The 22,260-nt window shown below is 52.9% G+C and overlaps 2 protein-coding genes across 5 annotated transcripts in view; one reads left to right on the top strand and one right to left on the bottom strand.

Moving 5' to 3' along the window:
* The window catches only part of ALG1 (ALG1 chitobiosyldiphosphodolichol beta-mannosyltransferase), a 42,694-nt gene extending 34,224 nt beyond the window's left edge, over positions 1-8,470 (top strand). For all 3 annotated transcript variants that reach the window (XM_074323107.1, XM_019756459.2, XM_074323108.1), the window contains exons 5-13: positions 445-534; positions 964-1,074; positions 1,899-2,020; positions 2,208-2,246; positions 2,565-2,624; positions 3,317-3,427; positions 4,643-4,757; positions 5,668-5,743; positions 6,781-8,470. In XM_074323107.1, the coding sequence (XP_074179208.1) occupies positions 445-534; positions 964-1,074; positions 1,899-2,020; positions 2,208-2,246; positions 2,565-2,624; positions 3,317-3,427; positions 4,643-4,757; positions 5,668-5,743; positions 6,781-6,930 (874 nt within the window). In that variant the 3' untranslated portion in view covers positions 6,931-8,470. The remainder of the gene's footprint in view (positions 1-444; positions 535-963; positions 1,075-1,898; positions 2,021-2,207; positions 2,247-2,564; positions 2,625-3,316; positions 3,428-4,642; positions 4,758-5,667; positions 5,744-6,780) is intronic.
* Positions 7,597-22,246, bottom strand: EEF2KMT (eukaryotic elongation factor 2 lysine methyltransferase). 2 transcript variants are annotated; one of them, XM_019756463.2, is made up of 8 exons: positions 22,137-22,246; positions 19,782-19,841; positions 17,796-17,876; positions 16,520-16,621; positions 11,361-11,494; positions 10,983-11,278; positions 9,521-9,670; positions 7,597-7,856 (listed from the first exon to the last, which is right to left on the bottom strand). In XM_019756463.2, the coding sequence occupies exons 1-8, from the start codon at positions 22,230-22,232 to the stop codon at positions 7,756-7,758; spliced, it is 1,020 nt and encodes a 339-aa protein (XP_019612022.2). In that variant the 5' UTR covers positions 22,233-22,246; the 3' UTR covers positions 7,597-7,755. The 2 variants fall into 2 exon arrangements, with proteins under 2 accessions (XP_019612022.2, XP_074179211.1); XM_074323110.1 differs by lacking the exon at positions 16,520-16,621.
* Positions 22,247-22,260: the final 14 nt, after the last annotated feature.

The following is a 22,260-nucleotide window of genomic DNA, read 5'->3' as shown; positions in this document are numbered from 1 at the left end:
TACTTCACCTCGAGTGAGTGGCCCGGCTGTTTGTGTATTTTTCCGCATATGGCCCTTGGTGAAAAACGTTGAAAAAAGTTTGGACACCCCTGATTTAGAGCAAACGTCAGCCCCACAGCCTTTGCAGGGAACAGCGCAATGTGGCTCAAATTTAATAATGGGGCTTTATTTTAGTTCTTCTTTTTATGGCAGTTTCCCTTGGGGATGATTGTATTTAAGCCGAAAAGCAATGTGACGAAAAGAAAGGTGTGTGAAAGAAATAATAGTTCAGGTGGAATTCAGTACAAACTCTGGTAGGTGCCTCGTTAGCGACCCTGTGTGCTCCCGATTTTGGAGACCCCAGGGTTGCCGCCTCTTTTATGTTGGAAGGTGTTGAGTCACCTGGCGCTTGTGGTGGTGGCGCCTGGCCAGGGCTCCTGGCTGACCAGTGATACATCTTTTCAGGTACGAGAAGCTCTGCGGCCGCCTGTCCCACCTGAACCTATGTGTGACCAACGCAATGCGGGAAGACCTGGCAGAGAACTGGGGCATCAAGTAGGGGTCTGGAGAGGCGAGGGGTCCCAGCACAGTTGGTCCCAGCTGCAGTGCCTGCTGTCATGTTGGCGAGGCATCTGGATATCCCGAGGGCCTGGGAGATAGTTACTGGGAGGCTGGGGTTTCTTTTCCAGCCAGCCAGATGGCCCAGGCAGCTCTGATGTTAGAACTTTTCTCTGTGCTTTCCCAAGTAATTCAAAGCTTGTGTGTGTGTGTGTGTGTGTGTGTGTGTGTGAATATAAAACAATGTTTTATATTTTGTGTGTGAATATAAAGCAATGTACTATTTTCCCCTACTTCACTGCAAAGCTTCTTATTGTCTGAGACTTGGATCCCCCAAGCACCCTTCTTTTTCTGGATTCTCCTGGGTCTTCTGTTCCTTAGGCCTTTCTCCACTCCTCTGAGAGCCCCCCAATGATCTCATTGCAGAGCTGTGACTGTCTACGACAAGCCCGCATCTTTCTTTAAAGAGACGCCCTTGGACCTACAGCACCAGCTCTTTATGAAGCTGGGCCGCACCTACTCTGCGTTCAGGGCCAGGTAGGTCCCCAGCCCCCGTCTCCCGTCCCCTGTCCCCCATCTCTCATCCCCCATCCCCCGACTCACATCCCATCCCCCATCCCCCGTCTCCCATCCCCTGTCTCCCGTCTCCCGTCTTCAGCTGCCTTCTCTTGTGCTTATTGCTGTCCTGGCCTCTGCCCCGTCTCCTTGCTGCAGACCTGGGAATCCACTAATCCAGGGCTTGGCCAATGATGGCTGCCAGCCCACTGCCTGTTCATAAAAAAACTTTTACTGGAACGCAGCCCATTTATTTATTCATGTATTGTCCATGGCTGCTTTCACATTGCAACAGTGGAGCCAAATTTTGTACTAGAGATCATATGGTCCCCAAAGCCTGAAGTATTGTAGTCTCTGGCCATTTAAGGAAAGTGATAGGCTGTGGGCATCTTTACCCTCCTGCCCAAGTGTTCCTGACCCCATGGCGGAGTCTGTGGATCTGTGTGTTCTCTGGGGTGTCACTGGGGCTAAGGAAAGGTCCTTTGAGCAGCTCTTCACACCAGTTGTTTGTTCCTTTCAGTCACCTGGGAGCCAGCTGGGATGTCACAGCATCCTCGTCTTAAGTTGAGGGAATAAGAACAGTAAGCTGGTGAAGGCAAGGGCTGAGGCGGTCTTATCTGCTGTTTTGACGTCAGCACCTTGCAACAAATATTATTGATAAAGAAAGCAAGTGCATGTCTGGGCCCAGGCGTCAGCTAATAGGGTGGGCTCAGTGGGTCTGATGTGGCCACACCCGACCTTCGGGACCTTGCCCTGGTGGGAGACGCCGTTCTGGCATCTGACAGGCTCTGTCTCTGCTCCGTCAGCTCAGAACCCTCAGACCCAGCCACGGAGAGGTCAGCCTTCACGGAGCGGGACGCTGGGAGCGGGATGGTGACATGTCTTCACGGGCGGCCGGCCCTGTTGGTCAGCAGCACGAGCTGGACAGGTCTCGACCCTCCTGGGCACTTGGGTTGGAAGAGGGCCTGGCTGAGCCTGCGTTCTGATCCCTGCCGGGCCTGTGCCCCACATGTCTCCAGGGATCCCCGAGGCCCTGATGGGAAAGGGGAGGGCATTGAGCTGGGCGGGGAGGCAGCTAGAAACCACCTGTGACATTCAGTTCTCTTTTCTTGTAGAGGACGAAGACTTCTCCATCTTGCTGGCAGCATTAGAAAGTAGGTGTGTGGCTGCGATCAGGAGCTGAACTTGGGGGCTGTTGAATTGCGAGGTGCCCGCTTGGCCTTGTGTGGTGTCCTCTGCAGAGTGTTCCTGTCCCCAGGGCTGCTGGGTGGGCTGCCTGAGCACCTGGGTGGTGGAGGTGGTGGCCCTGAGGCTGCATTTGGGTCATTGAGTGACCAGGCCCTAGATCTGAAGTGCCACCTGAGAGAGTGACCTTGTGTCTGGGAGTTGTCTGTCACCACACCTCTACTTTACCTCCTCCTTCACCTGACTGGATGAGCCAGGTTATAACACATTTATTTTCTTAAACACAGAGTTTGAACAGCTGATCCTGGATGGAGAAAGCCTTCCCTCTCTGGTCTGTGTGATAACTGGTACGCCTGGGACCCTCCATGTTCCTGTATTTAGCTTGGGGGCAGTAGAGGGGGCGGCAGTCACCTGCCTTTCTTGTGACCTTCTCCACATGAGGCACGTGACATTCCTTGTCGCTAATCCTCACGGCAGCTCTCTGACATAGGGTTTTCTACACCCACTTGGCAGAGGGTGAAACTGAGGCTCAGAAGGTCCTCACAGCAGGGCATGGAGTCTAGATTTGAATCTCAGCATAATTTCAGAGATACTGAGCTGTCCACTTCCAGTGGTTTCCAGGCACCCTTCCCCCCCCCCCCCCCCCCCCTTAAACGAAAGAGGCCACTGTCTGACATAAAATTGCTTCCAGAGTAGCCCAGTGGGGAGAGAAGCAGAAAGCTGTGGTTGGAGGAGGCGGGGCCTGGGCCAGCTGCCCCAGCTTGTGCACTCGGGGTGGCAGAGCCCACTGGATGTGCTGTGCCACCTGAGACGGCTGCCGGGCACAGGGGCAGTCCATGTGAGAAGCTGTGTCTAGTTGACACTGGTGCCCAGCCAGAGTTTGTCCTGGCCACGTTCCCAGCCCCTTGGGGGAAGCTTGCATACCCCTGGGGGGTCATTTCTGGAAGGGGCTGAATGGGGATCTGATTGGAGCTGGGGTGTCTCAGGCCTGGGATGGGCCAGAGATGGGCCCAGTGCAGTGACTGATTTTCTCTGCAAGGCAAAGGGCCTCTGAAGGAGTATTACAGCCGTCTCATTGGCCAGAAGCATTTCCAGCACATCCAGGTCTGTACCCCATGGCTGGAGGCTGAGGATTACCCCCTGCTTCTAGGTAAGAATGCCTGGCAGGAGGCCTGCAGGGAGAGGGCTGCGGTTTAAAAGGGAATAATACTCTAGGGCAGGGGACAGACTTTCTGAAAAGGGCCAGATTGTAAATATTTTACCAGCCTCTATCTCATAGTCTTTGTTTTTACAACCCTTTAAAAATTAAAATCCGTTCTCAGCTCAAGGGCCATATACACAGGCCTCAGGCTGGTCTGGGCCCTGCCTTGGGCCCTGCTCCAGGGGCCACCTGGGACAGGGAGATACCATCTGCCAAGAACCTGTCGGAAGAGCTCTGGCTGAACTCCAGGAGATGAGGCCATTGCCTCATCTGATGTGCCAGCTCCTCCCTGCCTGGTGGGCCTGGGATCTGTTTGCCGAGGGATTCAGAGAGGGTTATGTCCTCTCAGCCCCCATGCCCTCCATTTGGTCCTGATTTTTGATTCAGGCAGAGGCTGGGCCTGGGCTTGGGTGGGGCTCACCTTTCCCCAAGTGTGGGAGGGCCGTTGCAGACACGATGTTGGGTGAAACACAGTGAGTCAGTGTTGACTCCCATTGAGAATTCCCTTCCTCTGTCTCTTCTCGTCTTATTACTCTGGGGAGACAGACAGGAAGAGTCAGCTGGCTTGCTGCCTGTACTGTTCTGATGCCTCATCTTCCAGCAGCCAGTCGTAAGCTGTCCTGGGCAGACAGCTGTTGGTAGGCAGGCACTTCCAGCCAGTATTGAGTGTTAGGGAGTTATTTGGCTGTATTTTCGTCGTGACAGCTGCTTTTCTGTTGCATCTGCTATGGGGGTTTTTCCTAGTTACTGGGATAAAATACATATAACAAAGGTTGCCATTTTTACCATTTTTCTATTTTTAAGTGTACATGCAACTCAGTGGCATGAATTACATTCACAGGGTCTTGCAATCATCACCACTATTTCTAAAACATTTTCATCTCCCCGAGCAAAAACTCTGCACCGTTAAGCGTAATTGCGATGGGTGCTTTTAAAATAAATCGTGGTTAAGTAGAAAAAGGGGGTCAGTTTAATTAAAAATGTTAGTGGTGGGCAGCTGGGAAGCCCTGCCGTGCCCCCACCCCTCACCTGGCTGCTTGGCCAAGTTCAGCTATTGGATGTGGGGTTGGGAGCGCTTTCCACTTTGCATTCCCCACCAGAGGCGTGATCCACAGCCCTTATGGGATGTGTGGTCAGCGATCTGACGGCCCCATCACCCTGCAGGGTCAGCGGACCTGGGCGTCTGTCTGCACAAGTCCTCCAGCGGCCTAGACCTGCCCATGAAGGTGGTAGACATGTTTGGGTGCTGCCTGCCTGTGTGCGCCGTGACCTTCCAATGGTAGGAGTGGAAATGGAATCTTCCTGGAGTTAGCGGTTAGGTTCCCCTATCAGCAGCTGGGGGGGCCCAGTGTGGTCAGACCTACCCCTGGAAAGGCGCCGCCTCCGTGCAGCTCAGCCAGGGGGTCCTGGGAAGCAGGAGTCCTCATGGTCCTGTGGGGGGGCCAAGTCCCACTATAGGAGTTGGCTTCCACTTAGAGCTCATGTTGGATGAAAAATACGTGTCCTAAAATCTCGACTCGGGCCTTGTGCTCAAAGGATAGAATGGTGGCTGGAATTGCCTGCACAATTTACATGGGTTTCCCCCCCCCCTTTCTCTCTCTGTCCCTTTTGTCAGCTCATTTACTTGGATTCTAATCAGTTAAATGAGTTTAATTCTATGTCTCCACTCCTCCTGGCAGAGATAGGCATTTGGAGAGGGCAGTGTTAGAACAGGTTCTAGAAACAGTTTCCCGGCCACAGGCTCAGGAGCCAGTCTCTGAAGGGGAAATCCTGGATGTTAGACCCTCGTGAGCTGAGCTCTGCATGTTGGGTCAACCACCTGGTGACCCAGAAAAGTCACCCTTAATGTGCCAGGCCTACCTCCGGGGTGGGGTGGGGGGTGCACTTAAGGGAAAAACACACCACAGAACCCACTGAGCCTGTTCTCACTGAAAAGAGCCATGTAACAGAGAAGGTCCAAATCCCAGTTCACCGTCCCTCCATCCCTGCATTGGTTTGGGTTTTTGATGTGTATCTTTCCAGGTCGTTTTTCTTTTCAGACGCCAAATCTAAGAACAGAGTCACTAAAACCAGACTGACTATTCCTGACCTGTAGCTTTCCCTTTGGGTGGGCAGTGGTGGCCTGGGCACCACGGGGGTTCGGTTTCTTCTGCAGGCCCCTTTCAGGTCTCCCTCGATTCTCTCTGCAGCTTACACGAGCTTGTGAAACATGAGGAAAACGGCCTGGTCTTCAAGGACTCGGACGAACTGGCAGCTCAGCTGCAGGTAGCTGTGTCTGCTCCCATGCTAGGGCTTGTGGGGTTTGGAGGCTGGCCGAGCCGTGCTCCTGAATTCCGTCCTTCTGCAGCCCAGTGGGCCTGTGGTGGGCAGTGGGAGGGAGCATGGCCAGGCCTCAGTAGTTGGGGAATTAGGGCATGCCCCACCTGCAGTCGGGGGTTATGGAGCTGTCACCGTACAGCTGATGCACAGGCAGAATGTGTGTGCCACTGAGGGAGTGATTTTCATTTCTGATTTATGGTGATTTGCTCAAGAACCAGAAATGCTGACAGAAGGGGGCACCCACACACTGGAAGGAGAGTGCGGAGGGAAGGGAGCCTCCTGGAAGATGGGTGGGAGTCTTCAAGGGGCACTTACTTCTTATGACAAAAAGGAATACATCATTTTTGACAGTTGAGACCAAGAGCAGCACACTTCGTGGAAAGGCCCAGATAGAAGTGTCTGTGAGTGCAGGATGTGGCTGCATTCCAATAAAACTTTATTTACAGAGACCCATGGAGGGCTGCATGCGGCCCACAGGCTGTAGTTTGCAGACACGTGACTTAGTTTAGCAAAACTGGAAAGGACACGAATTGTCTTGTTCCTAGCACGTGGGCTGGATGGTGCTGGGCAGAGGCTGAGGGGTGGGTGCTCTGGGTGGAAGGAACAGCATGACAGAGGCTGGGAGCTGTTGCAGGGCACGGTGAGTGGGTGGTGGATACGGCAGCTTGGCTGCTCTGTCCGGGACATGGAGCATGTCTGGCCGTGAGGGCTCTCGTCTGCCCAGTGAGGGGGCTTGTTGGGTCGGGGACTTGGGGGTCCGAGCTGTTTGAGAGCGGTTCATCGGGCTGAGTGTGGAAGCCGGGCCTGCCAGTGCAGGTGCAGGGAGGCCACTGGAGGCTCCAGGACGCTGGTGGTGGTAGTGCGGCCGTGAGGGAGGGTTTCAGGAGAATCACTGGCCTGGCAGCTGGTGTTTGTGGGGGGGCGGGAGTCCAGGCTGGCGGGAAGCGCAACGAGGGAAGTTCTGGTCATTTTTTTTTTCCTAGATGCTTTTCTCAAAGTTTCCTGATCCTGCTGGCAAACTGAACCAGTTCCGGAAGAACCTCCAGGAGTCCAGGCAGCTTCGTTGGGACGAGAGCTGGAAGCAGACGGTTCTCCCTTTGCTTATGGACATGACCCCTCGGACCAAAGACTGAACCCCACTGAGCGTATCCTGGTGCTGGATGTCGGGGAAGGAAGCCCCTCAGGCTGACGCGAACCCCTCCCTGCTCTCCTCTCCTCCCCTTTAGGAGCCAGGGACACTTCCCTTTCAGCCTCTTCCAGCTGCTGCCCAGTCCCTGGACCAACTCTTTCGAGCAGCGCCTCCCGGTGGACAGCAGCTGAAAGGACAGCAGCGCATGTAGCCTGGGGAATGAAGTTATTTAATGTGGCGGAGTTTCTCTGGCCCAGGAATCTGGTCTGCTTGGTTTCTTCTTTGGAGGCCCTGAACCACCTCTCCTTTCCTCTCCTCTTGTTTGAGTGCTTTCTTTCCCCCAGTTTATTACTCTATTTGCCTGGGCACGTTCAACATCACCCGCTTTTGTCTCCTGGTATCTGCCTTTCCCAGCATCTGCCCTGTTGTGTCCCTGTTTTGATTCCTGCCTTAAACACAGCCAGCCCGCTGCACTGTATTCAGAGCAGAGACGTGTCACGTGTGCCGTGGGCTTGGCTTCGTGAGGGATGTGTGTCCAGGATGGGGGAAAATATACTTGATATGTGTGTTTTTACTTGCAAAAATGAAATGCTTATCTCTGAGCCAAAGTTTTCATCTCTGATGGTAGTTTGCCTCAGAACCGGAAATGCTAAGAGGGGCTCCACACACGAACAGTTTATAGTTTATTAGAACAGTTTGTAGTTCCTGACCCTGAATTTAACATTCTTCAAACATTCAAGTCCGGTGAAAGTTTTATCAGTTTCCCACAAAAATTCTTTCCAGGATAGCGATTTAACTTTTATGGTACTCTTTGAAAACGTGTGTAAACCTACAGCATTAGTTTCAGAATGTCTGTCTCTGAATGCTCTTCGTAGGGAAACAGTTTCTGGTCGTGACGAGGCAGTGCTTCCCATGAGATCCCAACCCGGCCTGGAAACAGAGCACACATCTCAGGATGGTGGGGTTTGGGGACAGGACACCACCCCTATCGGTGTGGGGCTACAGGACAAGCCTGGGGGTGAGGGGGGTGTACAAAACGCAGGTCTCCAGGCCCCATCCAGACACCTGGACTCAGCCTCCAGGGGTGGGACCAGGAATGGAGTTTTGAAATGGCAGCCAGGTTTCCTGCCTCTGCTCAGCGGGCCATGCCCATCCCTGGAAGGTGCCAGCCTGTCAGGGTTCCCAGTTGCTCTCTGTACTCGCCCCCACCCTGCCACCGGGAGCCGCTGGGGAAGAGCCAAGATTTGAACCCGCTCTGCCTGACTGCTTAGCTTGGGGCCTCCTTGCAAAAGCAGGATGCACTTCCAAAAGGGCTCCTGTCCTCTTCATGAGCACAGATGTCTGAAGAGCTGTTAGAGGATCATTTTGTCATCAATTTTTTACGAATGAAAAAATATGAAATAGACAAAAATGTAGAAGCCTCTACAACCCTGCTGTCCAAGTATAACAACCGCTAACCAGTGTATAGTCTTCCAGATTTCCCCCCATATGAATATTAATATGAAGATGATTATTTTTTTAAATAAAAATGTGCTTATACATGCTGTTTGACATTTTGTTTTCTTCACTTAAAATATATTGTAGATATTTTTTCCCGTAAGTATCTGGAAGACTTTACTTTCTTTGAGGCTGCATAGCACTCCCCTAATGGGACATGGGCAGACGTGGGTGGGTGTTCAGGTGTCTGTGTACCTGTGTTTGTTAGCAGAGGCTGCTGTAGGCGGGGCTTCGCTTAGCGGGGGGAGGTTGGGGCAAACAGGGTCCTGCACTGCTTCCTGTTATGTGGCGGGAATTGCAGGGTGGTGCTGGTGGGGTGAGGGGCAGAGTGGAGAGCAGGAGCCAGCTGCCTGGCTCCATTCCTTGGAGCCTGGGCAGTCACTTAGCGTCCCTGTACCCCAGTGTTCCATGGGTGAGATGCAAGATGACAGCACACCCCTCCCAGCTGCTAGGGGATCTGAGGATAGTGCCCGGCCTATGGCAGTGCCAATTCAGAGCTGTAAGTGGCAGACCCCTCCCCATTTCCTAAAGTCACCCCTTGCTCTTCTAATTACTGGGTGCTTAATCCAATAATAGCAGTTACTGCCTTCCCCAGTGCTCTCTGCATGCCAGGTCCTGTGCCGCCTCCCAGGAGGATGTTTCCACGGTACAGGTGACCTGGAGGTAGTGACAGCCCAGCCCACAGGTGATGGGATCTGCCTTTAGAGGCTGGGGCCCACCCATGTGGCCAAACCTCATCCACCCTGACACCCACTGGCATCTGCCATCCCTTCTACTTCACAGACAAGGTAACAGGCCCAAAGGCTCGCAAAACTTGCTATAAACACACAGTAGGGCCACTGGTCTCAGACCTGTGGAATCATGGTACGAGCCGCCCCATAACCCACTCTCCAATCCTGCCTCCTTTGCTGACCTCCAGGGTGGGGGTGGTCAGCCCAGCATGTCATGTGATCTGGGGCTTCCTGGTTGGTCTTCAGGGCCCATTCTTTTATGTCCCTGATTTCTGCCTCCCTGGAGTCCCATGTGGGGCTGGCAGTGGCCCTGCACGCTGGGTGGCCTCTCAGAGCCAGCAGCCCGTCCCGGGGCCTGGGGCTCACCCATCTCCGTGGTGAACAGCTGGCACGTCTCTGGGTTGCGGACAGTGAAAGCAACATAGGCGGCAGGAGCTTGCTCGTCCTTCCGGCATGCTGAGAGCCTCTGCAGGACCCCAACCAGGGAGAGGACCGTTTCTGGGCAATACAGCACGTCTGCGATGAAAAACCCCTGGTTACTGACAGAAACTCCCTCTAGGATGGGGGACCCCAGAATGGAGGGCTCTGGGTCGTGCCAACTTCGGCAGCAGGGCGAGGGCCTGGAAAGCAGCTATTCTAGTATTAGATGGAAAGAAAATCATGCAGGTAAAAAAAGAAAATCCTTAGGAGAGAAGAAAAAGCTGCTGAAAGACACCGCAACAACCGAAAAATATCACGGCTGTTCTTTAAAAAAAAAAAAAAAATCAATTCTTTGCCTATGGCCTATTTAGAAGATACTTAATAAAGCAAACCCTGACTCTGCCTGAGACTGCTTGTTTCAGCAGCTTGCCGCTTTCCTCTCTGTGGTGTGGCGGGACAAGCCGGGCTTGCGGGGAGGTGCTACCGTGGGGGTGCTGCTCAGGCTCTGTGTTCCGGCCACTGTGGGCCTGTGGGGCTCAGGGCTGTGGTCCAGAGGCACAGTGCTATCAGCCAGACGGGACTGGGCAAGCTTGGCACAGGGTAAGCAAGGCAGATGCCCCTTTTCTCAAGGACCCTGTTCTTGCACTAGAAGTGGGTAGTCCCCTCCGTGGGGGGCTCGTCTGACAGACATTGGACACAGTGTCACAAGGACAGACATGCTGGAGCCCTTCTCCTCGCGGATGCACAGACATATGGTATCCACGCAGTGAGGGAAGCCAGGGCTGACGGGGGTGGGTGGGAGGACACTCAGGGCTCCTTTCCTGACTGACTCCATGATGGTCAGACCCAAGGCTTGTGGGTTCTCATGACACACAGAGGAATCAGAGATGGTCCCGGGGAAATTGTGCTGTTCTTTGTGGCCCTGAAGACCAGGCTGCCATGGCCATTTCCGTTCCCGCCCCCAAGTTTGAAGATGGGGCTGCTCTAGCCATTTCATTTCGGTTCTAGATGGCAACCAGGAAGCTGCCCTCAGCCTGGAGAGGGACATAAAAGTCTGTGTCCTCGGATGTGGCCTGGCTAATAGGTCAGCCTGGCTTAGAGCCCTGGGGCCTGTTCTGTTTATTCCAGGCCTTGCTGGGAAGAGCCAGGCTCATTTACCTGATGGAACCGTTTCAATAGGAGCGTGTGTGACCATTTTCTCAAACAGGGGGACTGTGGCTTTAGAGCACCCAGGAGGAACACCCTGTGCTTTGATGTCACCTGGAGGCCCACGATGACCCTTCTGGAAGTCTCATCATGACCCGCCTCTGCCCCTTGAGGTGTCTGTCCACTGTCTGTGCCCCTGAGCTAAGAGCTGGGTGGAGCCGCAGGGACGCTGCTCGCTCCAGTGGCCCGGGCAAGGTCGTACCTGCTGCAATGACCACGTCTGGTTGGAAGGCAGCGAGCTGAGGGGTTGTCACAGTGTCCCAGTCCAGCTGGGCCACTGTCACCCTGGGGATCTCTGAATGGTGGGTGTCGTGTCCTGGGTGCTCCACAGGGGTGGTGGCGTCTGGCTCCAATGAGATGTGGTTGAGAAGGACATTCCCTCGGAGCTGCTCGAGGACACGACTGTGACAGTCGCTGAAGACATACGCTCTGGGACGGCACATCTTGCAAATGGCCAGGCCTGTGAGGCCAGCTCCACTGCCGAGCTCTAAGACAGTCCTGGGTGGGAGGAGGGGACGTGTGTCTGCAACTGTGCCAGGGCAAAGCCACCTTGGTGCCCTGCCCTGTGCCCCAAGGTCACCTGTGAGTGAAGGCCACTGGGTTCTCTATGGCCCATTCTGCAAGGTAGAGAGCTGCGTTCCACGTGACCAGGCCGGTGGTGCCATGGGAAATGATGGCTGTGCTCTCAGAGAGCGTGACCGAGTCTCCGGAAGGCTGGATGGAGACAGGGACAGAGAATTAATCCAGCTACCAGAAGATATGGAGCTGGTGTTAAAAAGAAAAAAAAATCACAACAGGTAGACAGCAGTTAAACAAACCGGTAAATCCATGCATGAAATACTACACAGCAACGAAAAGGAACAAACTAGTGACATGGCACCAGCCTGGATGGATCGCAAGGGTGTTATGCTGAGCGCAAAAAACTGGTCTCAGAAGGTCACCGACTGAGTGATCCCATTTATCTAACAATGTCACGTGACAGATTGTGGAGACAGAGAATAAACCAGCGGTTGCCAGTCGTAGGGATGGTAGGGATAGTGGGTGGGTCTGACTCTACAGGGGTGGCCTGGGGAGGCGCCTGTGGTGATGGAACCATTCTGTATCTTGACTGCGGTGGTCCCTGTGCAGATCGCCATGTGTGACACATGACGTCGAATGACACATGCACTGTACCAGTGTCAGCGTCCTGGCTATGATGCTCCACAAGTGTCACATGTTCACACTGGGGGAAGCTGGGGACGGCCACATGGGACCTCTCTGTACTATTTTTGCAGCTTTCTGTGAATCTATAATTATTAACAAAAAAGTCGTAACTCTGGTATCATGAACTACTATATGTGAAAAGTCTCCGTGTGTGGGGCCTGAGTTCAATATTTGGGGCTGGGGATTCTCTGGTCTTTGGACTTTCCTGTTGCTCCCAAAACAGATGGGGGACCCCACACTTGGCTCGCTGGCACGTGCTCCATGGAACATGCAGTCCTGAAAAAATGTTCTCCAACCTGGGGCCCGCTGAGAATGGTAACCCCACATGCAATCACCCAGGGGTGGTTTCCTGGCTGTCTCTGAGCTCAGGGCGTTCAGGTCTCTGCAGTTTGTGAGTATTCATTTGTTCACTCACTCATTTTTTACCCCTGAGCATCCAGTCTGGGTGCTGGGGATTCAGCCATGACCAGATGAACTCATTCCCTGTTCTCATGGAACTTACATGCCAGTCGGGGATGCCAACCACAATACACAAATGAGATAATTTTACACAGTTTTCTAGTGCTGTGAAGAAAATAAAAAGGACCACACGATAGTAGGAGATTGGGGGTGTGGGGGGGTCAGGGACAGTTTCTTGGAGGTGACATGTGACCTGAGATCCGGGGGAAAGGAGAAGGGAAGCATGTGAGGTTCTAGGGGCAGAGGATTCCAGCAGCGCACGTGCATAGGCCCTGAGGCAGCACTGTGCTCGGTGAGTTCGAGGAAGAGAAAGATTGGGGGGCTGGGGCACAGGCTGAGCAGGAGGACCCAGATAAGACAGAAAGGCCTGGGCAGGGCACGCGGGGCCTCGTGGGCCACGTCAGGAATGAGGATTGGTGTCTAAGCACAAAGGGACGCCATTGGTGGGTTCTGAGCAGGTGAGTGACATGATCCAATTCACCTCTTAAATCTGGGGGATCCCTTTCAGGGAGCTCGAGGAAGAGGGCTGCAGTGTAGTTTTTTTTTTTTTTTTTTTTATTTATGGCACTCCTTGATTCTTATTTTTTTTTATTATTATTGGGGAGCAGCGTGTACTTCCAGGCCTTTTTTTCCAAGTCAAGTTGTTGTACTTTCAGTCTTAGTTGTGGAGGGCACAGCTCAGCTCCAGGTCCAGTTGCCATTTCTAGTTGCGGGGGGCACAGCCCACCATCCCTTGCGGGAGTCGAACTGGCAACCGTGTGGTTGAGAGGACAGGCTCCAACCAACGGAGCCATCTGGGAGCTCAGCGGCAGCTCAGCTCAAGGTGCCGTGTTCAATCTTAGTTGCAGGGGGCGGAGCCCACCACCCCTTGCGGGACTCTAGTTGAACTGGCAACCTTGTGGTTGAGAGCCCACTGGCCCATGTGGGAATCGAACTGGCAGCCTTCGGAGTTAGGAGCATGGAGCTCCAACTGCCTGAGCCACCGGGCCGGCACTGCTGCAGTGTAGTTCTGAATTTTCCTGAATCCTCACATAAGAACAGACAGAGCAGAGAGATATGGACAACAGTTACAACAAAACTGGGTGACAGGGAACTCTGGGAACCTGAAAAATGCCAACAATGAGAGCAAACCACCAACAGACACAACCCTCATGCTCAACGTTGTCTGTGGATATAGAAGAGAGAAGCATGGGGGCGCGTGGGGGACCTGCGGACAGAGGAACCCAGAGCCAACACGCACTCACGGGAAACGCACGGGCTGGCCAAGAAGAGTGAGAACACGTGGGCAGGAACCTGCCCATCCCAGTCCGGAGGAGAAGGAGGGACCCCGGGCAAGGGCTGAATGGCAACTAGAAACACTCAGAAATGTGTGAGGATAACAGAAAAAAAACATCATTTCAGAAATAAAAGACTACGCGAGGGTACACGAGAATAGAAACAAAACGAAAAATAAACTCAAGAGAGATACTGTGTTTCCCTGACAAGAAGGCCGGGTCTTACATTAATTTTTGCTCCAAAAGCTTATGTTCAGTGGGTGTCATCCTGTAAAGTCCTGCTAGGGCTCATTTTCCGGTGAGGTCTTATTTTCAGGGAAACACGGTAGGAGGTGAAAAGGAGTGATTTTTAAAAATCAAAAAGAAATTAAGAAAGAGATTGCTATGGCCTGTGCCCCCCCCCCCCATCCCCCAATTCATATGCGAAATCCTAACCCCTAGTATTGCTGAATGTGACCTTATTTGGAGAAGGGGGTCTTTATAGGGGGAATCAAGTTAATAGGAGGTCATTAGGGTGGGCCCCAACCCAGTATGACTGTGCCCTCAGAAGAAGAGGAAATTAGGACACAGACAAGCCTGAGGGAAGACCAAGTGAAGAGACACAGAAGACCCAGGAGGGAGGCCTGGGACACATCCTTTCCCTGCAGCCCCGAGAAGGAACCGACTCTAATGACGGCTTTGATTTTGGACTTACAGATCCCAAACTGTGAGATGATAACTTTCTTTTGTTTAAGCCACCCATTTTTTAGGTACTTTGTTATGGAAAACGAAAGCAAAGAACAAGTAGTAAAAATGATAACTCAGGAAAGCATTCCTGACAAAGCAGAGATGTGAAATAAATATGGAAGGCGTACACACTGTACCTGAGCTCACGGGCCCAGAGCAATCAACCCCAAGAAAAGAATCCTGTAGCCGCCTAAGAGAAAAGGGCGTGGGGCATGAACGGGAAGGAAAATTAGATTATCACCGCTTTTCCACAGCAACGCTTTATGCAGAAGAAAATGGAGAAACGTATTTAAGAGACTCAAGGAGAGACAATAGCGCACTTTGAGGTTCAATAAGCACACAATTTGCAATGAAATGTACCCCTTCTGGGGCGGATAAGAAACCAATTCCCTGCGTTGAAAAGGAAAGGTCAAGCCTGTATCCTCCTTTCCTCCGTGAGCTGTACCAGTGGGCAACCAAATAGTGGATGAAAGAAGGCATCTCCTTATACAACTTTTCCAGTTCATGAATGAAAACAAAAGGATACAGTCAGAAAGTCACCCCTTTCCATCCTCCAATGGATTAGTGAGCGTAAAGTGTGGGCATCCATAACCACTGTCATTGAGAGGGTGAGAAACAGATCCGATGTACTGCCTAGGACCCCATATTGTGTTCCTGCCAAGGGGATCAAATGGACATGACTCTGAGCGGGTCTTGGAATCCAGACACCAATTGTTGGGAAACAGAGGATGGAGGAACACGTTGAACAGCACCACGTGTGTGCAACCAAAAGCCAGGTGCGAAAAGCTGTGCAGGACAAACCACCAGGGCTGTTCACCAGAAGCATTGCCTGGAAGAGAAAGAGCTGGGGTGGGGGGTACCTGCGGATGAAGGGAGATGTACACAGGCCTGACCGAGTCCATGGTCAAGACAAAACACTAGTGTCCAGAGGTGGACAGGGCAGTGACAAAACAGTAGAGTGGTGGGGCCGGCCCGGTGGCTCAGGCGGTTGGAGCTCCGTGCTCCTAACGCCGAAGGCTGCCGGTTCGATTCCCACATGGGCCAGTGTGCGCTCAACCACAAGGCTGCCTGTTTGATTCCTCGAGTCCCACAAGGGATGGTGGGCAGCACCCCTTGCAACTAAGATTGAACACGGCACCTTGAGCTGAGCTGCCACTGAGCTCCCGGATGGCTCAGTTGGTTGGAGTGCGTCCTCTCAACCACAAGGTTGCTGGTTCCAGTCCCGCAAGGGATGGTGGGCTCTGCCCCCTGCAACTAGCAACAGCAACTGGACCTGGAGCTGAGCTGCACCCTCCACAACTAAGATTGAAAGGACACCAACTTGACTTGGAATAAAGGCCTGAAAGTACACACTGTTCCCCAATAAAGTCGTGTTCCCCTTCTCCAATAAAATCTTTAAAAAAAAAAAAAGAAAACATTAGAGTGGTATCAGTGAAAGGGAGGGAGGGCTAGGATGGGGATAGGTCAGATGGGGGGCCTTGTGGGCTGGCTGCCAAATTCTGCCCCTTGACTGGAGTGGTGGTGACCACGATGGCCGCCTTGCGATGATTCAATAAGCTGTATATTTCTTTTGTGTGCTTTTCTGTATCTATGTCTTATTTTATTTTTATAGTAAAAGGTTAAAAACAAACAAACAAAAACATCCAAGCTTCCTCTGGCTGTTGTTTGCAGAATGGATTTTCGTGGGGCAAGAAGCCGGAAGGTCAGTCCGAAGGCGGAGGTATTGGGTCAGGCCGGTGAGGATGGTGGCTGGGGAGAGTGGGAAGCGACTGCCGTCCTATGATACCCACCCATCTACTCCTTATTGGGGACTGAGCATGAGGTCCCTTCCGTGCAATTACTGTGCATTTCCCAATTTAACCCCCAGACACCCCATAAGATAGGTACTGTTAGGTGCGGAAGTGCTTGGTTTACAGGTTGAGAAACTGAGGCTCATGGAGGTTAACTGACCCCATGTAAGACCACAGAACTGATGAGGCAGGATTTGAGCCCATGGGAGGCTGAGCAGAGCCTGAGTTTTAACTCTGTGTAGAGGGGCCGTCTGGCTTGTGTGGGGATGAGGGCACACATTTCCTACCAGCAGATAGCTCCGATGGCACTGGGTGGGCTCCCTGGCTGTCAGGACCTCCGCCAGTGCCTCGTACAGCTCGTCCAATGGCTCTGCGTGGACAGCTTCATGCTGCGGGTGGGTGGAGCGAGAGTTTCAGCAAGAGCACTAAACTGACCCACATGAATCAAACACAGGTCCCCCTGCCTATTTGCTTTTACTCTGACTTCCAAAAATGCCTGGAGGATTTTTGGAGGAGTGGTTTGGGATGGACTGACTTAATATAGGCCACCAGGTGGGGGGACCTGGGATATCTCAGAGAGGTGTAGTCTAAGGCAGCAGAAATGGGATTGCGGGAGAGCTGCCATGTGGCAGGGACAGAGAGCTCTACCCTGCTCTCATGACATCCTGGATGGAGAAAACAGCGCTTTGAACTGGGAGCAGGCAAAAGCCACAAGGACGGGCACTACACATCACAGGGTGTGGCTTCATCAGGGGGCACCCGTCCCATGTGCGATACACCTGGGGGTGGGGTGGGGCGGGGTAGCATCAGGTGGCCACACTTCTCCTGAAAGTGCCGGGAAACCTGCTGGTGATGCTGGAGCGCCATGTTGGTGGGAACCGGGGAGGAAGATAGTGGAGAAGCCGGGATCGTTCCATGTGCTAAGCCTGGGTGAGGCATGGCCCTTATGTTCAGGGCCTAACCACGTCGGCCTGCTGCTGACCATGAGGTCCCGCCACCCTGAAGTCCAGTCTAATGTGAAACCGAGCAGGTTTGGGTGTCCTTAAAATCCATCCTGTATCAGTCAGGAAAAGATCCACTCCAGGTAGTTAGTTCACTGAGGAGAAGGCCGTAAGGGGAATTAGTTATAAAGGCATTGCAAGACCTCAAACCTCCAATGGGGACAGTGTGGCAATTCAGAGACTGGTAACAGCAGGAAACTGTCAAAAGCCCTACGGCTAGCAGGACAGAAAGAGAAGGGTTTCCAGCGCTCAGGGCTACATAATAGGAATGAGAACCCTCATGGGGGACCACAGACGAGATGCAGCTGCTGCCAGAGACCCCTCGAAGCAGAGTGGGAGAAGTACCCTGGCCTCTCCTTTCCTTCTGCCCGCCACGGCCTCTGATTGGTAGCCAGTTGCCCAAGGGGCCCCCTGCCATGGGGGGGGGGGGTTGTAGGCAGGCAAAGGGTTTGGGATGGGTCTGAGCTCCAACAGGCCACGTTGGGCAGAGGACGCATCTCTGGAGAGCCAGCCAAGTCCCAGATGCTATTTGGCTACTGGATGGACAGTGCCCACTACTTACCTTTCTGATGAGCTCCGAGAGAAAGCACCGGGTGTACTTTACCGACGGTGGATGCTTTGTGCACAGAGGATGTTTCACGGTCTGGGACAAAGGACACATGTCTTCCATGAGCTTTAGTTGAACACAGGGCAAACCTGTTACCTAATCCCTCAGCAGACACGTACAGACACAAAGGGTCTGGCCTCAGATGACGCTCATGCATCTGAAAGAGTCTTAGAATAAGCCCTTTCCTAAACAAAACTCTCTGTACAGTAGAACAGGCTGTGGCAGTGTTTCTAACGCCCCTTCTGGGCAGGAACATGAGGCATATGGACCCAAACTAACACCCTGCTATAGACGGAATGTCTATGTGTCCCCCATCCCAAATTGATATGTTAAATCTAAGCCCCAGTGTGATTCTATGAGGTGGTGAACAGGTGATGAGGGTGCAGCCCCCATGAATGGGGTTAGTGCCCTTAGAAGAAAGACGGCACAGAGCTCCCTGGCCCTTTCCACCATATGAGGACACAGTGAGAAGACGGCCCTTTGAACAAGGAAGCAGACCCGTACAGGACACTGAATCTGCTGGCACCTTGACCTTGGACTTCCCGCCTCCAGACTGTGAGAAATGAATCCCTATTGTTTATAAGCCACCCCGTCTATACTATTCTGTTATAGCAGCTGGAACGGACGAAGACACACCGCTTCCCAGGGCAGTCAGCATGAATTAGTTTTCAGTGAGGGCAAGTGTGGGATGGGATCATCTGGCTCCCTGGAAGAAGCAAGAGCTCAGTGGGAATGAGGCAGTTTGGCACCTGTTCTGGAGCTCACAGGCCAGGCCGAGGAGACGGGCGGGAGCCAGACCGTGCTAAGTGCTGTGATGGCTGGGACAGAAGATGAACGGCTCTGCCTGGAATGTGGTGAAGGGAAGGGGGCTTTCAGGGGCCGTACTTCAATGGAAACCTAGAGAGCAACGAGCAGGGGAGCAAGATCCAGGCAGAGGGGGCAGTTGTGTACGCTCCAAGATGGCACAGCCTGGCATTTTGGGAAGGAGAGCAGGACAACAGCAGCAGTGAGGGTGGGGACTCGGTCACATGGGGCCTGTTGGCTGGAGGGACATGATTTTACTCATGGTAACAAAATACCCACACAGCCCTTCAAGGGCTTCCTAGTTGGCCGGTGGTGTGTGGGGTGAGAATCAGAGCAGGCTGCAAGACAATGACCTTGGACATCTCTGAGCCCACAGTCCTGAACACTGGCTGCCCTGGAGGCCTCCCTAGCTCTGGCCACCCCTTCTCCACGTGGGATCAGATGGCTACTCCGGGTTCACACTCACACAGCAATTCCTAACCTGGGCTCCCTGGATGGGCCCTGTGGTTGGAGGAGTGTGTGTGACTCCTCTGAACGTGTACGCAGAATATATTCTGGTGCATTTGTTTTTTTTTTTTTTTGGCAGGGGAGAGTCCATAGCTGTGGGTTTTGAGGCTTCACGACCCTTCAGAGGGTTGCGAGCCAGGATGCAATGTGACCTGCACTCAATCCACATGGCCTGGGGCAGGTGGAGCCGGGCTAAGCAGAGTGGTGGTTCCACATATACCCTTACTCACATGCACCGTACAATCCAAAGCCCACCTCCAAAAAGCAGGGGCCCGTCTACGTCTAGAAGAGATATAAATGGGCAAGACTCGCCTCCTTATTTTTTCCTTAAATGTAAGAAGAAAGTCTCTGAACAGCTAGCAGATGCTAGATGTTCCCACAGCTGTCATCTCTGTTGTCTCTGTAGACAGTTTAAAAAACGTCCCCTAGATTCCCTCCTCTCAAGAAGATTTTTGTATATTCTGATATCTTCATCTAAGGAAACAAGAGCCAGAATTCTCTGAGGTGCTTCCAACCAAATGCAGTGTCTTTCTTTTTAAAGGTTACAAGTGCACCCCCTGCACTTCCGTCCTGTCCTCATGGGAAGGTCACAAGGCTGGTGATGCACCTCAGTGCTTCTGTGATCCTTACCTTCTGCAAAATATCCAGCAGCAGCTCAGAACCAGAGTCCCTTAATTTCTCTTCGAGGCTCTATTCAGAGACAGAGGGGGAGAGAGAGAGAGAGAGATCTCAAGGGCATTTTCACAGGAACATTAAACATGCAATAGGACATGTTGGCAACTCGCTAAGTGATCTCTCCCCAGGGACCTGGGCCAATTGGAAGTGGAAGTCACAGGCGGCTGAAAGCCTGACCTTGACAATTCCAGGGTTACACCTGGATGAGTCAGAGAAAGAATGTCAGGAGACAGACTCTTGGTTTGCATGACCCCCGGCTGCTTAGCCTTGCCTGGGTCACAGACCAGCTCTGTGGCTGCACTGGTCAGCTAGGAATTACAGTTAGCTACGACGACATCAGTGCCCGATGGGCTCACCTTGGACTTGACATCTGAGTTAAAATGGACATACAGAATGTATAGCTGCCCGGCCCAGCTCAATTGTCCTCTCCTGCACGGGACTCCAGCCTGGCAGTGAGCTCAGGCTCCGGAATCAGGCAGACTGCCCAGCTGGTGCGTGACACCGAAAAATTACTTCATTCCTCCAGAGTAACGTATTACGCCATAAAACACCTACCTGGCCCTGGCCTGTCTCTCTGACCTTATCGGCCACCACCACCATCCCATCCCTGCTCATTCCAGTCCAGGCACACTGGCTTCCTTGCCCCAGCTTCCTCCCACTGGAGAGCCTTTGCTCTCCCTGCTCTCCAAGACCTTCCACGGCTGCTGGCTGCTTCACTGTTCAGGTCCTGGCTCAAGTATCCCCTTCTGGGAGGCTTTCCCCGACTCCCCTGCTTTGATGATACTTGTCCCTGTTTTATTGTCTTTATAGCCACTGTCATCTCCTGGTGTTTTCTTGTTTATTCATTTACTTGTTTATTCTCTGGCTCTCCCATTTGAACAGAGCCTCATCTGTATGCTGCTGACCCTGGCTCATGAAAAGCATTCAGTAAATATTCGGTGACAGACTAAAACTACTAGCTGACACTTACATTAACTTACCACGAGCCAGGCACTGCCTCAGGTGCTTCATACTTATGTACTCCTGACAACAGTCCTATGAGGTAAGCATCCTTACATTTCCTGTTTTACTAATAAGAATACAAGGGCACAGAGAGGTGCAGTCACTTGCCCAAGGTCACACAGCTTGTATGGGATTGAGCCAGGATTCAAGCAGGCAGGCTGTCTCTCAGGTCTGGGCTCTCCACTACTGCACTCTACTTCTTTTCTAGTCAAACAACATTTGTGGTCAAACACAGTGATAGTAATAGTGCCCACCACACGGCTGTTGTGGGCCAGCCTAAGTACAGCTTAGCATGTGCCTGCTACAGAGTAAGCACTCATTTCATGGGAACAATTCTAGTCATTATGGAATTGGCACCTACAGAGGCTGTTGTGAAAGTTTACATTTTGGGTTAAAAAATGTACATATTCTTTTCTGTCCAGAAATGAACTCTCAGAATGCAAAATGGTTGCTGTCAATGAAATACAGATGACTAACCACTAACCACCCCTCCTTCACATTCCAAAGAGGAATACATATCCAAACTGAGTCACCCCAGTGAGCTCACCACACATGAATTATAAAGGAGGCAGTGTCATTAGAGCCCCTGCGTTGGCAGAATAAAACTGCTGCCATGGTCATTGGCCTGTGTGACAATGACAGGTCCCCAGGGAAGGGGTGGTGAAACCTTTCATCCCTTTTCTGGCCAGCTTTGTAACTTCCTGTCTCTTCCATTAGAGGCTTAAGAGCCTCAAGCTGCCTCTGAGACGATTCTGTCCAATGCTGATGATACAGATGAGAACACCCAGGCCTGGGCGTGGATGGTGGTGGTGGCGTGTGTCTGTGACCTGGTCACTGTGCTCATTACAATGTGGTCTCCTGCTGTCCTGAGGATGTTGACTGTTTAAATGGGCAGCAGTAGCTGTCACTCAATGGCCAGGAAGATAACTGGCTAAATAAAAAAAGTCATGAAAATTATTGTGAACTGTCCATGACATTAAAAACACGAGTGAAAAGGGAGTTGGAAGGAAACCCTGCAGTCCTTCAATTCATGGGAGTCAAGTCCGGAAAGGCAGCCCAGGAAGGGCCCAGGGGAGGAGGGATGGCCTGATGCAGGGCGGGCATCCCACGTGCGCACAGGTGCACCTCCCACCACCAGCCTTCGCGGTCCTCGGCGCTACCTGGGGACAAGAAGCGTAGGCGCTGCCCCGACGCGCGAGGGACCCAAGGCCGTCACTCCGCGGGGAGGGCGGGGGTGGGAGCCCGGATCCTCGCCCTCACTCGTCCCCAGCCGCCCCTCGCCTGCCCTCCGCGAGCCCCGCCGCCCACCTGCCAGGGGAAGGAGCGCAGTGCACGCGCCGCCAGGAAGCGGCGCTCGAAACTCTGCAGAAGGCGCGTGGTTTCCGTGCTCTCCTCGGGCGCCATGGCGGGGCGGGGCCGGGGCGTTGCTCCG

This window comes from Rhinolophus sinicus, linkage group LG18, assembly GCF_036562045.2.
Source record: "Rhinolophus sinicus isolate RSC01 linkage group LG18, ASM3656204v1, whole genome shotgun sequence".
Taxonomy (NCBI): domain Eukaryota; kingdom Metazoa; phylum Chordata; class Mammalia; order Chiroptera; family Rhinolophidae; genus Rhinolophus; species Rhinolophus sinicus.
Note: the sequence above shows the minus strand (reverse complement) of the source record. Positions and strands in the feature narration are given on the sequence as shown.

What these genes read in the sequence shown, in the direction of transcription:
- EEF2KMT (XM_019756463.2), bottom strand. Translation starts at nt 22,232, where the DNA reads ATGGCGCCCGAGGAGAGCACGGAAACCACGCGCCTTCTGCAGAGTTTC. An exon ending in TCTCGGAGCTCATCAGAAAG is followed by an intron (nt 16,622 to 17,795) that starts GTAAGTAGTGGG and finishes ACCCACCCGCAG; the next exon opens with CATGAAGCTGTCCACGCAGA. An exon ending in CCAGTGGCCTTCACTCACAG is followed by an intron (nt 11,279 to 11,360) that starts GTGACCTTGGGG and finishes CCTCCCACCCAG; the next exon opens with GACTGTCTTAGAGCTCGGCA.